General features: G+C 36.5%; 4 protein-coding genes across 4 annotated transcripts in view; 2 read left to right on the forward strand and 2 right to left on the reverse strand.

Moving 5' to 3' along the window:
• The first annotated feature begins 202 nt into the window (after positions 1–202).
• LOC121736960 (allergen Tha p 1-like) lies at positions 203–1465 on the forward strand. The gene is made up of 2 exons (XM_042128439.1): positions 203–428; positions 1068–1465. The coding sequence occupies exons 1-2, from the start codon at positions 275–277 to the stop codon at positions 1247–1249; spliced, it is 336 nt and encodes a 111-aa protein (XP_041984373.1). The 5' UTR covers positions 203–274; the 3' UTR covers positions 1250–1465.
• LOC121736948 (EF-hand domain-containing family member B-like) lies at positions 1460–3114 on the reverse strand. The gene is given in 1 exon segment (XM_042128425.1): positions 1460–3114. A coding segment is annotated over 1 exon segment (1551 nt). The 5' UTR covers positions 3013–3114; the 3' UTR covers positions 1460–1461.
• Positions 3115–6009: 2895 nt separating this feature from the next.
• Positions 6010–17222, forward strand: part of LOC121737412 — a 35586-nt gene continuing 24373 nt past the window's right edge. The window contains exons 1-3 of the mRNA XM_042129086.1: positions 6010–6214; positions 8741–8930; positions 12175–12398. Coding sequence (XP_041985020.1) covers positions 6010–6214; positions 8741–8930; positions 12175–12398 — 619 coding nt within the window. The remainder of the gene's footprint in view (positions 6215–8740; positions 8931–12174; positions 12399–17222) is intronic.
• Positions 10034–15069, reverse strand: LOC121736951 (allergen Tha p 1-like). The gene is made up of 2 exons (XM_042128429.1): positions 14972–15069; positions 10034–10575 (listed from the first exon to the last, which is right to left on the reverse strand). The coding sequence occupies exon 2, from the start codon at positions 10567–10569 to the stop codon at positions 10189–10191; it is 381 nt and encodes a 126-aa protein (XP_041984363.1). The 5' UTR covers positions 10570–10575; positions 14972–15069; the 3' UTR covers positions 10034–10188.

Here is a 17222-nt window from a genome sequence, read left to right on the forward strand (position 1 = left end):
TGCGCAAGGTTTGTTAGCTCAAGCACACAAAAATCTTAAATACCTATCTACTCATCACTTTTTTATGCACCAGTCTCGGTAAGGAGTTATAATTTATAATGAGCTCATTAAATACAATGAATGCAATTGTAAATTGACTCAACGTTCTGCAATCTCAACTATCCACCTGTATACTATATAACTGGAAGTATATGAGGACCAGATGTATATCTCGACATACTAGGAGCAGAGATACATCAACAGGACCGAGTACTAGGAGTAAAACCCCATCAAGATGAAGGTAGCTCTTCTGTTTCTGGCGACCCTGGTCTACGTGTTCGCAGAGGAAGACCTCTCTGCTGCTTTGGAGAATGAGAAGGTGCTGATGCAGTACACCGACTGCTTGCTGGACAAAGGAGACTGCTCGGAGGGCATGAAGAAGATTAAGGGTAAGTTCTAGAAAGATCTTGATTATAATACAAGCCATAAATGCGATAGTTTGTCTGTCTGTCACCTTGTTTAAATCGTACTTCGTGTTTAATCAGTACAAGTTGAGGCCCGCAACTCCGTTGCGCGAAAATTCGTTTATCGCGCGGTAATCGTACATTTTTCCAGGATGAAAAGTAGCCTATGTCGCACAAAGTATTTCATTTCTCCATACCAAATTTCAGCAAAATCGTTTCAGTGGTTTGGGCGTGAAGTCACCGACAGACACACAAACACAGTTTTGCGTGTATAATATTAGTTTGGATAGACATAGTTTGAGTCCTAGGATAGAATATAACATAAACTTACCAAAGAAATCCGTGAGATCAATGATTTTCTGAATAAGAAAGTTGTGGGAAACATCTAGGTAGTATGAGACTTTACATAGGTAGGATATATTATTTTAGTGTAAGTTGTCTTTTCTGGCTCACAATCTTTATTGGCGGAGCATTTTATAAGTCAAGGTTTTATTAATTAACAGCCCCAGTAAATATTATTGCAACTACGTTGCAGTTAATCAGGGAGTGTAATAAAACCAGAAAATAATAACAATACCAATAATTTTAATTAAAAAATGCAAATAATATTATGTTTATTTTCAGAACTAATCCCTAAATTTGTTGAAAATGGCTGTGGAACGTGCACGGACGAGCAGAAACAATTGGGGAAATCAGCGATAGGTATCATCAGATCCTCTTACCCCAAGATCTTCGAAGATCTCCAAAAGCATTTCGACCCTGAGGGCAAACATCTTGACGAACTCGAAAAGTTTCTGTCTTCGTAATAAGCAATAATTGATAATGTATGTTATTTATTGTCAGATTCAAATGCTATTGGTACCTTTTGAAATGCAGCATATTAACAACCAATAGCAAGGCTTCTGTGATATCATGATAGTGAGTGATCAATTTAAAAATAACGTAAGCGTAACTCCAAAGGTTCTATCGGTAGCATTTGAATTATATTTGTATTGTTCAAAATATAATATAATTGGCTCTAATCTTTCGTATTATTATTTTTATTATCCCGTAAAGCTGTTCTAAATGTCTCGTAACAAACCCAGCCTTCTGAATGAAGTTTTTGAGCCTCCGCCCAAATCTTTTCGAAATCGTTATCATCGAATTTTTCACCTGCTCTTTCAAATACTTCTTTGATGACATGAGGTTCACGCTTTGCGAACATTTCTCGATGAGTCACGTTAAATAAAGTTAAAATACTAGGAGATATGCAAGATCTGACGTCAGATTCGTGAGGCAAATCAACAATGTTTGCTTTGCATTATTCATTTGGAGTAACTGGATAGTCCATATCTAGATATCTCCCTGACGGAACTCCTGCATTGTCTCTACAGTCCACTGGCTGATCTGGCTTTACCATTTCTCTGTATGTGGTACTGAAATTAAGACATTCACCTGATATGTCTGACACTTTTGGAATATCCATTAAAGGCTCTCGATAGTTTATTGTTTGAATGAAAAGCTTGTATTCAATTTCTTTCCCATTAAAAATGTTCCACATAGATAGCAACGGTTCAAGTAACGATGAATCAAAAACGACGTATCTCTTTTTACACATTTTATACACTGTATCTTTTGATAGCCAATTGCTTGAGTTTGTGTCTAGGTACTTTAAATTTAAATAAAACTCATGGAAAAACGAAGGCAACACTCGAGTGCGCAAACATTTTCTCACAGTATTCAAATGTCCAAGGCACTTTTTGAGTAGCACCTTATCTTTGTTCAAGCGGCAAAATGTAAGGCAGTCGGGAACACCCACAGCCTCAGTTGCATCTTTTGATAGTTCAGCACCACATAACGGATTTGTGTTATTCGCATTTATAACTTTTCCTACTTTTGGATAATTTTCATCTTTATATTGAGCTTGTGTAACATTTAGTACTGAAATAGAATCAGTTCCAAGTACTGTTTTATCGTCAGTCAAACAGCATTTAGCTAAAATGCCTCTTTTATCTGCTTTACTTCGATAACCGAATGTGAGATCGGGATTGAAATTTGAATAGTTTCGTTTAGTTTGCACACCTGGATATTTCGTTAATGGAGTTTTATCAGGCAAAGGATTTTTCGGTAGTATAATATCATATAAACGCTCGTCGTAAATAGTTTTCTTTCCAAAAGTAGTTGATTTAATATTTAATCCTTCCGGTAACATGGGCACGGGATCTCTTCCTTGCCCAACGGCTTGGTTCCAATATGATTTGTACGCAGTGTTCTTAAAATCGTCTACGAGAGTCTGGAATCTTGTTTTCATCGGTGGATTAATAAGGCTGGCTAATTCTCCATAAGGTCCAGCATTTCTCATGTCTGGTTTAATAGGACGTCTCAAAGGTGGTAGAGGCTTAGGTTTTTCAGGTGGTATGATAGCGTCACTGAGTAGAGCATCCACTTTGTCTTTCAGCAAGTAATGTTCCAGTGAATCAGCTACGTGGTCATTTGGTTGAGCCGACTGTATGCCCGCTGCACAGATCTTTGGAATTCTGTCTGTGAACATACCTACATTTCCTTTTCCTTCACAGTTTTTGTCCACCATTATGATATTAAAGATTTGTAAATATAATTTATTTGTTAAGTAAGAATTTCACAACAATAATGAATTGTCATAATTGACATCTTTCAACGATCCAGAGACTGTAAAACATAAAAATGATAAAATATAAAATCTATGGCAAATTGGGAAAAGAATAAATAGACATAGTTAACAGAAAAGTGTATAATTTAGACAACGATTTGCTTAGTATGGTAAAACAAGTAATAGCAAAGTTTCAAGTTAATACAACACATTTACAACAGGTACTTTGTGCTTCTACGATCCCGTAGTCTTTTAAATTATGCAAGCAAATGATGATTTGCTAAAATTTTTTATCAGGCGTTGTTATTTCATCATCATTATCAAAAATGACAGACAATATCAATTGATATTGATATTGTCTACAGACCTAAAAAGGTCACAAAGTGCAATAATTCCTCTCAAATCAATTCAGAAAATGAATTGTCTAAACTGTTAAACTAATGAATTTCAAATCAGTATGAATTGAGTGCGATCAATTACTACACAATACACATCCATACTTCCATACAAATATTATAAATGCGAAAGTGTGTCTGCCTGTCTGTCTGTCTGTTACCTCTTCACGGTCAAACTGCCGATTTTGCTGAAATTTCGCATGGAGATATTTTGAATCCTAGGAAAGGACATAGGATAGTTTTTATCCCGGAAAAATGTACGGTTCCCGCACGATAAACGAATTTTGGCGCAACGGAGTCGCGGGCGTCATCTAGTATTATATAAATTGCACGCAAAGAGACCATTCATATTATATTATATCTTTAAACGAGCGATTCTTGTATATATATATACGAGTATATATAGGTTTTTCAGCGCAGATGGCGTTGTTAAGTAACACGAAGTCAATGAGTGTTTGCTATACCGAGCAAAGCTCGGTCATCCAGGTACTTATCATAATATAATAATATGATTCATTCTCCAAAGCGGCTATTTTAGATCCGCTGTATCGACAATTTCAATTCATATTATAAATTCATTTTAAGTAGACGAAGATTAAAATATCATTGTTAGTTTTACCAAAAAAAAACGAAAGAAAATATTATGTACTACCCATACAAGCGCATACAAGAAAATATAAGCCCATACAAGAAATAATATAAGCTTATATTATTTCTTTGAGCGCGGCAATTGTTTCCAAATATTCCTCGGGAACATTTTCTATAAGAAAACAATAAAATCTTAGTCACTTGACTTATTTACAACAATAATTCCAACTAAGTACTCGTTACAGAGAACCATTAGCATAATTACATGCTTAATTGAATCTTACATTGATAAGTCTAAGATGGACATTGCATTTGTTGTGATACATTTATCTAGGCCTTGGTGCTGCTTCCGTCAAATAAATTCTAGTTTATCTAGGACCTGGCTTCCTTATTGTTTTTCTCGGTTGAGCAAGCCCTTACGGATAATTGAACATCTCAACCCTTTCAGAACATTAATTATTGTAATTACTACCTTACGGTTTTTATTATTTTTAACCCTTCAGTTATAATTTTTATTTATAAATCTATCTAATATATAAAAATGGATTTTCAAATGTGTTAGTCGCGCTAAAACTCGAAAAGGGCTGAACGGTTTGTGCTGATTTTAGTCTTAAAATATTCGTAGAAGTCCAGGGAAGGTTTTAAAGTGACACGAAGTTCACCGGGACAGCTAGTTATCTCATAAAACTGTTTTTCCCAACTTTGTCTTTTTCCAATGCACAACGTAGGTCCATCATCTGCCTATGAATCAATTTGATGATTTGAATTTGATCAAATTCACATGATACATTGAGTCTCGGGACTCACAGGATAGTTTTATTTTGGAATCATTCGTTCCTTCCTCTTAACACCACCAAAACAACACCACCAGTGGAATCTCTAATCCATATGGCACCACCTTAGTGATGTTAAGATGACCATCTGAGTGACAGATAAATATAAACTTTATTGCTTCAACTTATTTGGAGTTTTGTTATTGTAGTGGAGTTATCAACAACTAAGTAACTATGTAACATAACTAATATTCGGTGGTGTCATATAGACTAGAGATTACATATGACACCACCGGTAGTGTCGTTTTGTCATCAAATGGAATGATCGGAGTCATTTGGGAAACAACAAATACCTTATATTTATTAATTCATGTAAATTGTAAACGTTTGTTTGCATAAACCATTGCGGACGAACCACCGTCCCATATAGGTAACTACAGTAATTCTCCATTAATGACCGCTTAGATAATGACATTGGTAAGATCTTATAAATACACTACACGGGCATATGTGATTTAGTCACATGTGCAAACAGCTGATTGGACACGGTAAGAGTGGAGTGCTGTGCTAACTAAAAACGAGTAGGTACTCGTAGAGACGCAAAAACTTATAAGTTATTTTTGAGAGTGCTCTAAATGAATCCTATTGATTAGCGTACAGCTAAATAAAGAGAATCTGAAGCGATTTCGATAAACAAGATTCATGAAAATTGCAAAATAATTAAATCGAAAATCTCTTTTAATCTTATTAAACACATCACATCATATGGCCTCTGTGGTAGTGGTAAGAGCTCAATTTCCGCGTAGACACAACTAAAAATATCGTGTCCAAAACTAGGGATCAGTAGCCCTACTACGAAACGGGTTTGAGTCTCAAACTATCGAATGAGAATGCCGCGTCCTGTTCCAACAACGTCATTTCTCGTTTGTTAGAGTAGGACGCGACATTCTCGTACGATTGTTTGAGTCTCAAAACGGTTTCGTGGTACGGCCCCTGATTAGAGATTACATGGATCATCTTCAATCCATGCGCTAGATCGGCTACATACACAATACACATGCTAGTCAACCCTTGAGATCTCACGATGTTATAAGACTATAGGAACAAAAATTGTAATTGTATTTTGCACACACTTGGGCATTACAAAATCCCTCGTAAGCTCAATGTGACCGGCTACCTGAATCACAACTAATTTTAATAGTATGTTAATGATTTACAGATACAAAATGTTCAACGTCAGTTTTCTACTAATCGCTGTGGCTGCTCTTGTGGGTGCAGACTTCTACAGTGCCAAATATGACGACTTTGATATAAATCCGCTGCTGGAAAACGATAGGATTCTTATGAACTACCTAAAATGCTTCCTGGACCGAGGGCCGTGTACTGCTGAAGCGAAGGATTTTAAAAGTAAGTAAATCCATACTTCCTTACTAATATTATAAATGCGAAAGTGTGTCTGTCTGTCTGTCTGTTACCTCTTCACGCCCAAACCGCTGGAGCGATTTTGCTGAAATTTGGCGTGAGCTGAGATACTTTGGGTCCCGGGAAAGGACATGGGATGCTTTTTATCCCGAAAAAATGTACGGTTCCCACGCAATAAACGAGTTTTGTCGCAACGGAGTTGCGGGCGTCATCTAGTTATAGATATTTCTCAAAAAGGACGAAGTCTTTAAATTACTTGGCTGTGGATATTTAGACATTGTTAAGTTACACGAATGTTATATGAAATACACAACCCCACAAAAAATACATCATATTGAGTTATGAATGCTGTTATGTTCAGATGATTTAAAACAAGACTGCATTAAAAATTTAACAAAAATTGTTTATGGGTTAGTACACAAAAGCTTAACAGTGACTGTTTACTCTAGCGATTTTTCAATGAACAAGGTCAAACTTCTTAGTAATTACTTAGACCAATCACAAACGAACTGATAATGATAAAAAAGTATAGTAGCAAAACCATAATATTATCTTAGGGTGGGTTGCACCAACTAACTTTAACTATAAGTTTAACTATAACTATAACTATAACTACAATGCAAAATCTTTGGTTAAAGTCAAAAATGGACGCCATATTTAACCATAACCTTGAGCTCGACAAGCCTGTAAATGAACGTGGCGAAAAAGGGAACTAACGCTGTCATCATACAAAAACGCCATTTTTGACAGTTCTCCTTTACCAGCAGCACCCCCGCCCACCTTCATTTATAGCCTTGTCGGACCAGCTGTCATCTGTCAAATTCTATGGTCAATGTTAAGGTTGAAGTTAAAGTTAGCCTTAACTATAACCATAACTTTAACCACGCCTCTGGTGTAACCCACACTTAGTCACGTTAACATTGGATTTAACGTATCAAAATCTGGTTTTTAAAAGTCCGAAATCCCTTAACTCTCCTTTTTTACGTCGGGTGAAAAACTTAATGAGCACTTAGCAGATAATATTAGGTTTAGAGCATTGACGTCACAACTGTTATAATGAAGATGATGTGCATTTTGAGGACTGTACCATTAGTATGATTGTGTTGGTACAATATAAAACTAATCATCCCTAATATTTTGCGTTATTTTATAAGATCGCATAATCAATTTATTATTATAGGACTCTTTAGGGTCAATTTTAATTTCAACTTCACAAGGCGATGGATTCTTAAATAGCCGATATAAACTGAACAATGAACATTATAATTACCTCATTGAATTAACAGTCAATCCCAATTTTGAATGGCTCACATAAAAATTCATCGCGTCACAGCGCGGCGACACGATGCAATGTGGATCGACCCTTACTGCTTTGTCGGGATGAAAAATTGACATTGATAATCCAGATAACAAATATTTATCCCACCAGCCTAACAAACTCGTATGTCGCTGGCCCCGGGCAATAAAGGCGTAATATCAAAAATCGTTTTGTTCAGGAGAGACAAAATAAGCTATTTTGTTTATAGTGCAACGTACAGTGGTCCAAAACAAATGTGTGATGTCTCATATGAAAATTTTTTTTTTTACCTATTTAACCATATCAAAATAATTGTAACAGTATAAAAAATTATTGAAATAATTGAAAAAAGTATAATACAACTAATAAGCGATATTGTTTCAATTGTAACATTGTTTATTGACTTTATAAAAACACCAAACCGCTTGAGATTTACGGCTGTAAGAACATAATACGACGTATTTTTCGCTTTAGATTTCGAGCGTACCAGCCGATTACTCCGTTCTTCTGGGGAATCTTACAGCGAAAGCTTAGTTGTATCGTATCTTCACCGGTTCTTTTAGTTATGTTTCATTTTTTTTATGAAATAAGGGGGCAAACGAGCAAACCTGTCACCTGATGGAAAGCAACTTCCGTCGCCCATGGACACTCGCAGCATCAGAAGAGCTGCAAGTGCGTTGCCGGCCTTTTAAGAGGGAATAGGGTAATAGGGGAGGGTAGGTAAGGGAAGGGAAAGGAATAGTTGAGGGTAGGGAAGGGAATAGGGTAGGGGTTAGGGGATTTGGGCCTCCGGTAAACTCACTCACTCGGCGAAACACAGCGCAAGCGCTGTTTCACGCCGGTTTTCTGTGAAAACGTGGTATTTATCCGGTCGAGCCGGCCCATTCGTGCCGAAGCATGGCTCTCCCACGTATCAATTATATTCGTATCGCATTTCATAGAGTAATGCAAGAATACAGTTTTAGTCGTAAGAGAATTTTCGATTCAATAAAACTTTTGTCATTCATTATACCCAAAATATTATTTTAAAAATAAATAGGGGTGATAGACTAATACTCAGAGAAGCCAAAAATCAAATAACATTAAAAAGAGCGTAACCGGTGTTTACCGCTTTATTGCCCGGGGCCAGCGATATTATATCTACACACAAACAGTAAATACTTTTATTTACTGTATAGTACCTACTATTAAATATACACTGTATTGCTTTACAGAAGCCATTCCAGAGGCGCTACAAACAACGTGTGGGAAATGCACGCCCAAACAGAAGTATCTCATACGAACTGTCATTAAGGCTGTCATGGAGAAACATCCCAAGTCCTGGGAAGAGCTGATCGATAAATACGACAAAGGAAGATCTTACAGAGATAATTTCAACAAGTTCCTTTCGGAGAAAGATAAATAAATTAGCTTAACCACCGTACCTGAACATTTGATTAATAAATACTATGATTATCCTTCAATTTAATGAAGAGTTTGACAGATAATGTATGAGGCTTATGTCAAAATTTTGAATTAATTACATTTAAGTAATTATTATTAATGTTCCACTTCGAGTGCGGCAGTAAGTGTTTAAACACACTAACGGCGGTTCCCAATATTTGATCTATCTCTGGTTTTGCCCTACTAGAGATAGGATTAGCTCACATTAGACATTAGAGACATATATTTTATGTCAATTGTGAGCTATTACTATCTCTAGTAGGGCAAAACCAGAGATAGATCAAATATTGGGAACGGCCGTAAGCCGACAAAACGCGGCTGAAGTTCAGCATGATTACGCCTGCACTGTATTTTAAATTGCTGATGACACAACATGCCGATATTCTGTCGCTTTATATTGTATGCGTAGCGCATTGCTGACGTAATCATGCCGAACTGCCGCGTATTTTCGGCCTAGTGTGTTTAGACACTAACCGCCGTACTCGGAGACATTTAATTTTGATTAACCTTCAATTTAATGAAGAGTTTGACAGATAATGTATGGGGCTCATGTCAAAATTTCAAATTAATTGTGTTTTCTGAGGTTGTTTACAGAAGTTTATCTATTTGGTTTTGAATTTTTTACATCAAAGCTACATACATCAAAGTAACCAATTGGGAATATTACGCCAAGTTCGAGCAGAGGGCGCTGCTAGCACATTCAGTAAATAATCCGACATGTTGCACACGTCGTATCAGAATATTGACAAAAATTTTTTGTTTACTGTCTGGTGATGCATCTAGCTTGAAAATATTGCAGTAAAATATCCTATTAAGTAACAAAAATGTTGATTACACAAGCTCCTGTTAAGAAAGACCTCTTAAAATGTCAAAAATAAAATCTATAAATTTTCCGCTATTTGTTTATAATTTTAATTACAACGAATATTTGAACTTATGAGTTATGACTCTCATAGCTAAAAGGTTTTCAATAAAAATCTACTATGTTAATACACCATACGTAAGCTAATATCGTTTTATTTATATGAATTAATGGCCTAAATTAATAAGAAATCAAAATCAGATTAAAATTTCAAATATTTATTTTTACATAACAATAATCTTCAAATCATTTCATGACTTCTATTTACTACTCAAATTTGTTTTGTACTATAATACTGGACCTTTCTTAAAAGCTTTGAATCTTCTACTTCAAGCCAAATAGTTAAATCTAGGACACTTATTCGTGCTTAGCAGCCTCAATCTTCGTTTTGTACTTCTGCTGGTAAATGTTCTTAGGGTCGTATTTCACGGCGAGTTCCTTCCATAGATCCTGGCGTTTGTTGATCAAATGCTTAAGCACTTTGTCTGCTCCTTCTTTCTGTTTATCTGTGCAATTCGAGCAGTCATTCTCTAACGCATCAGGGAGAGTATCTTTTAGGGCTTTACCGTCGGACGTGCATTTTCCGCGGTCGAGCAGACAATCTACGTAGCCTTTCAATAGACGTTGTGACTCTAGAATTTCGTCCACGTTGATATAGTCCCACTTGTCGGTGTATTTGGCTGCGTTGGCATAAGCCAGAGCTACTAGCACTAAGCTGAATACGATGATTGTCTTCATGTTTATCTGAAAGGAACGTTTTTCGATTATTACTTGGCTAACATCAAAATATACTTTGGAAAGTTTTGAAGCCTGTCCAAATGTGGGTAAATGTGCATCTATTTGAATGTCTGCCTTCATGATTAAACTGATGAATAGATTTAGATGAAATTGTGTGTGTTAAATTTAGTGTGTTAAAAAATACTGTAAGATACTTAGGAGTTACAGGAAAGGAGATGGGTAACTTTTGTAACGGCAAAAAGTGAGAATTCAAGACGTAGGTGTACCTAGCTTTGTAGATTGAATAATAAAATTAATAAAACGTGACTGCTAGTAAGACTAGACTTTAATTCAATTAATTAATATACAATCTATAAGTAATTTTATTAGATAACAATATAATAATTGTAGAGTCGCCGAAGAATTTTCCGCACATTAATTCAGAACAAAAGACGTATATAACGCTAACGTTTTAATCACAGTAATTATGCGAGTATTATTTTTGCGGTCACGCTATACTCAGGGTCAAAATACAATATACAAATCATATGTTTGCTGTAAAGGCTTTTCGCTATTTGTAATTTACTTGAAAAAAATCTATTACTCGGAAGTATTTCAATTACCTAATAAGTCAGAACAGCGAGGCTAAAATGGACACTTTGGAGAATCATATTATGAATCATAATATGATTCATTTTTTTAAATCACAAAATGGACACTCTGCTTGCAATGCATGTCTAGTAATTCGTACTCAATTGACATTCGTCAGTTTGACAATTTTGACAATTCATTTGCTGAATTGATTGAGAGGAATTGCTAAATGTGACCATTTTGATATACAGTTCGACAAGGCTTTATTTGAACGTGGGTGACATTGACGGGAGCGCTGTCGGTAAAGGGGAATTGTCAAACACATGTCAAAAATGACGTTTTTCTATGATAGAAGCGTTTAGTTCCTTTTCTCGCCACGTTCAAATATATACAAATACAAAAATCTTTATTCACCATGATAATTTTACAAACATTTTAACAAATAACGGTCCCCCAAACTAGGCGAGGCCAAATAAAGCCTTGTCGAACTGTACGCACCGAATCACGAAAAAAAATTGAATTTTATAGAATTCTGACTATAGTTATGTAAATAAAATTATAGGCAATATCCGTTTTCGTCACCTACAGCTCTATATCTGCACCGGTTATCGAAATTGGTCTATTAGTTTCATAGCGAGAAATTAAAATTTTAAATACTTAGCATTATAGTTCTCAAATTCAAATTATAACTAGCACATACGAGTATAATTAAGGAAAACTATTTTTTTTCATATTTTTCCTTAACCCTTAATTTACCCGGTAGGTCCCTGGTACTCCCTCGAAAACTTTAAGCGCTCATAAAACCGTTAGTTCTTGGAATTATAACTTATGCATCCCAGTACCTTCAAGAAGTGAAGTGCAAAACGCGGGGTAGAGAGGACGGCGCTAAGCACATCTCCAAACGGTAGGTAAACACGTTAGTGGAGTCCGTGGGACTCCACCGGGGTATTAATGTTATAGTTTAAGCCAATTCACAGTATTTGCATATATACATATAATATTGTTATTTTCTGTTGGTGTAATGGCGTCTCGTAGTACTATAAACGTTATCGATGAAGATTTTGAGTCCGTGGTGAACAATTGGGTTGTGCAACTAACTGACAGCGATACGGATGATGAGGGTCAGCAAAATATAACATTGAACCAGCTTATGAGTCTAGAGCCTTATGTGGTGGTGTCTAAAACCGAGGATGACTGCGAGCTCTCAGACCACAACTCTGCTTCGGAGTGCTCAGATACTTCGAGTGATGATGAATACCGTATATATGTGCCATAGTTGTACTAAGCCTGTGTACCTTAGCTGGACAAAAAATATGTAATAACTTTGTCAACAACAGCGACTGAAAGGTCTTGCACGTTTTTGTTTTTTATTTTACCTATGTTCTTTTTTTGCTTTTAATGAGCGTTTATGATGTCCTTAATAAGTTTAATAATTAGTTATTTTAAAAACATGTTTTTTAATATATTTATTAGTGGCTAGAAGTTAGACCTCGTCATTTTATGATAAAAAGTGCCTTAGTCTAGGAGTTCCTTAATAAAAGGCTGTAATTCTTTAATTTATAAGTAAAAACCTATGCCATATTAAAAACAAATAAATAATTAACAAATATAATAAGTATTTCACTTTTAAAATGTTCTTATTTCATATTAAATTTACTAATTTGTTTCTGGGAGTCCGAGGGACTCCACGGGGTACGTTGCGCAGGTATATAGTCACCGGGTAAATCAAGGGTTAAATTACTGCCTATAATTATTATGTCGATAGTAATTTTAACTTAATATGTTATCTAATGTTAACAAAAGTAACCTTAATTGAATGATATGCGTTAAGCGATTATGTTGTAGTACTTAAATCAACAACATACATCTGGGCTAACACAATAATTGAAGATAATTAAAACAAATTAATTACCATAGTTATTAATCACTAAATTGATTACCACAATGTAACATTAGGCACAAGTTGGAAGCCGACTACATGAAGTTGCAGCAGATGACGTGTCGTCGCGACACTACTGTTTCTATTTATTTCTATGATTGTATCGCTAGCTTCATGTCGCTAGCTGCGCAGGGTATTTCATAGAAATACATACAAACCAGTAGTGTCGCGACGACATGTCCTCTGCGGTTGATTCATGTCGTCCACAGCTGCCAACCAGCACCTTTAGTTAAGTTTAAAGAGAAACATCGCTACAAGTGTCACAATAATTAAGTAATGACATTTGACACTTTGACATAACTACAGATGATTTAGTGCAAACTTGAAACGAATTTTATGTAATTACACTAGCTGTCCCGGCAAACGTTGCTTTGCCATAATATAAAGTCAAGCCCAATCCCCAACACTTTTTCTTTCCCTACCCTCTCCTATTTCCTTCCCTACCCTCCCCTATTCCCTTCCCTCCCCTATTTCCTTCCCTACCCTCCTTTATTACGCACCTGCAGCTCTTCTGATGCTGCTAGTGTCCATGGGCGACGGAAGTTGCTTTCCATCAGGTGACCCGATTGCTCGTTTGCCCTCAGATTCGTTTGCCGTCAGACTCGTGTTGTAATAATTTACTATTATTTATTCAACAAATGCACTTATCAATATAATAAGTACCCAGTAGCCGATTCTCAGACCCACTGAATACGCATATAAAATTTGGTTAAAATCAGTAAAGCCGTTTCGGAGGAGTACGGGGCCTAACATTGTGACACGAGAATTTTATATATAAGATGAAATAGAATACCGTTTTAAGCACCATTGGATACAAGATTAAAATAATTAGAAGAGGTTACAATTGCATGGGACTCCGGTTCCAAATTTAAATTGAGTCGAGTTGTACTTAACAAAGTCAGTAAAGTTAGAAATAAGAAATGTGATGTCACAAAACGCATCTAAGCGCCATGTCAATTATCTCAAACAATATTTTATACAAGTTGTAACAAAAGTAAGTGATAATACTTCAGGGTTTGTATGGGTCCCTTATTAAGAAAGTATTAAGTTTGTCGAGCATCATGACGTCACGTCATTTTTCCATAGCAAAGTAAAAAAAAGTGACTCTTTCAGCGCAGAGAATCTCACAGCGAACTCGATATAGGGTACCTATACACACCCTAAGGCAGTGGTTCTTAACCGGTGGTTCGCGGACCACTGGTGGTCCCTGAAGGCATTCCTTGTGGTCCGCGAAGCCAACCTAACAATATGCGAGAATTCAGAAGTTGGTAAAGAGTATGGTCACAAAAATTACATTAAATTAAAACATTACATTTTCTCCAAATGAAAAAACGAGTGCTTATTATAAATTGTGCTTGTTTTCTTTATCAAACAACCCTTAAATCTTAATTGAGGTAAACCAACTGGGTGGTCCCCGGCAAGACAAACATTTGGTAAGGTGGATCATGACTAAAAGGTTAAGAACCACTGCCCTAAGGTATTATCACTTAGTTTTGTTACATTCTGTATATCTTCTCTGTCAAAATTATCGAATGCAACATGACTAATCCTTACTTTGTCAAGTACAATTATCTTATATATAAAATTCTCGTGTCACAATGTTAGTCCGCGTACTCCTCCGAAACGGCTTTACTGATTTTAACCAAATTTTATATGCATATTCAATGGGTCTGAGAATCGGCTACTGGGTATTTTTTATATTGATAAGTGCATTTGTTGAATAAATAATAGTAAATTATTACCATCGTTTGCGCGACGGGATAGCGATGGACGTTGCCATGGTGACGTACTTATTTAGTCACTTCAATAAAATAATACGGGCGATATACTATATATGGCAAAGAAACGTTTGCCGGGACAGCTAGTAATATTAGGTATATTATTCTCACTTACCTAGGTACAGTACGGTGAGTAATCAACTGTGAGGATCTCAAGCCTCTAAGGATATTTATACTGCATCTATTCAATTATAATTCCTATGCGTTGCGTTGTTTGTGATGTAAACAATTGATCATTGATTGTTCCGTTCCCTTACACAGCCTTTGTTTTTGTTTAGCGACGAATGTATACAAAACTTTATCTACAGTCTGTCAAAAAAGTCATGAAATTAAAAGGTGGCAACACCGTAGTGTCATCCCTTTTTTCTTAGATTGATTTGAAAGGGATGACACTACGATGTTGCCACTTTTTAATTTCATGACTTTTTTGACAGACTGTATATACCAAAATTTGTGACTCAGCTTGTGGTTTGAATAAGTCTGTCGGTCTGTCTGTTAATCTTACTCTTAAACCGCTGAACCGATTTTGAAGAAAGGTATATGAAAGGCCGGCTCGACCGGAGAAATACCACGGTCTCACAGAAAACCGGCGTGAAACAGCGCTTGCGCTGTGTTTCGCCGAGTGAGTGAGTTTACCGGAGGCCCAATCCCCTACCCTATTCCCTTCCCTACCCTCCCCTATTCCCTTCCCTTCCCATCCCTACCCTCCCCTATTACCCTGTTCCCTCTTCTCTTAAACCGCTGAACCGATTTTGAAGAAAGGTATATGAAAGGCCGGCTCGACCGGAGAAATACCACGGTCTCACAGAAAACCGGCGTGAAACAGCGCTTGCGCTGTGTTTCGCCGAGTGAGTGAGTTTACCGGAGGCCCAATCCCCTACCCTATTCCCTTCCCTACCCTCCCCTATTCCCTTCCCTTCCCATCCCTACCCTCCCCTATTACCCTGTTCCCTCTTAAAAGCACCTGCACCTGCAGCTCTTCTGATGCTGCGAGTGTCCATGGGCGACGGAAGTTGCTTTCCATCAGGTGACCCGTTTGCTCGTTTGCCCCCTTATTTCACAAAAAAAAAATGGAGATACTTTGATCCAGGACATACTGTTAATACCGAAAAAAGGTACGGTTCCCGCACTATAAACGAATTTTGGCGCAGCGGAGTTGCGCGCGTCATCTAGTTTAAAAAAAACTTTTTGAACTTTGGTAGAGCAAAGACTAATTAGTATAGATTTTTAAACATTTTCATTTAATTACTACCCCCCTTACTAATAAACGTTGTATAAGCTTTGAATAGTTATACAGTGTTTTGTTCCTGTCACACAAGTGACATTTTTAATTGGATTGAAGACAAAACACTGTATAACTATTCAAAGCTTATACAGCGTTTATTAGTAAGGGAGTACAAGTATACTGTATGCACTAGTTTTTATTATTCGTAGGTGTACACAAACATTTCGGCTAAACAGTGTGCCAATTAGACTGCACGTGAAAGATGTGCACACAATGGCCGCAGCAGCATATGGCAGTAAAAGTTCATTAATTATTATGCCACCGAAATACATTTTTTTAACACGTTACTATTTAACCTATTAACCGCCGTACTCAGAGACATTTTATGATTAACCTTCAATTTAATGAAGAATTTGACAGATAATGTATGGGGCTTATGTGAAAATTTTGAATTAATTACATTTAAGTACCTAATTAATGTTCCACTCTTTAGAGTCTTCATAAAATTTTACCCAAATCAGTTCCCTAGTATTTGCGGGATTAGTAACTAACATGAACATCTTGCCATTGCATTTTCACAAACTTTTATATCTTTATATCGTTAATTTCCTTACAAAGACACGCGCAAGTTTTTGCTCGTATACAATGCTAGGCGCATCTTTTTAGCGCCGTTATGATTAGCTGATAGAATATAATATTATATAAATAAGTAGGTACCTACTCATTAAGTTTCTGATCACTTATCAGAAGGTAGGAAGACATAGTTTTAACAGTATTTAAATATTCCATAGGTATCCATAACAATCTTTCTCCAAACTCCGTGAAAAGCTGTTCCGATTTACGCAGGGATCGGGGACTCCTCGGATCACTAGGGCCATAATTATTCTGTATTCATAATTCGACTCGGATTCGGAAACTTCACCGCGCGATATCCAATAAACGCTTGCCGCGCTAGGCATTGACCAATGAACGCACGGTAAAGTTTTCGAATCGATGTCGAAAAGGAATCGTGAATCGCCCTGTAGGATGCTCCGAGATCATCTGTGGAGCCACCTAAGGTTGAATTAAATATTTATTATCTTTAACTCCACTAAAATGGGCCGGCTCGACTGGAGAAATACCACGTTCTCACAGAAAACCG

The sequence above is a fragment of the Aricia agestis genome, chromosome 20 (assembly GCF_905147365.1).
Source record: "Aricia agestis chromosome 20, ilAriAges1.1, whole genome shotgun sequence".
NCBI classification, from domain to species: domain Eukaryota; kingdom Metazoa; phylum Arthropoda; class Insecta; order Lepidoptera; family Lycaenidae; genus Aricia; species Aricia agestis.

Bases quoted from the DNA above. Each gene is read 5' to 3' on its own strand.
- LOC121736951 (XM_042128429.1), bottom strand. From the start codon at position 10,569: ATGAAGACAATCATCGTATTCAGCTTAGTGCTAGTAGCTCTGGCTTAT.
- LOC121736960 (XM_042128439.1), top strand. From the start codon at position 275: ATGAAGGTAGCTCTTCTGTTTCTGGCGACCCTGGTCTACGTGTTCGCA. The intron at 429-1,067 runs GTAAGTTCTAGA...GTTTATTTTCAG, and splicing joins GGGCATGAAGAAGATTAAGG to AACTAATCCCTAAATTTGTT.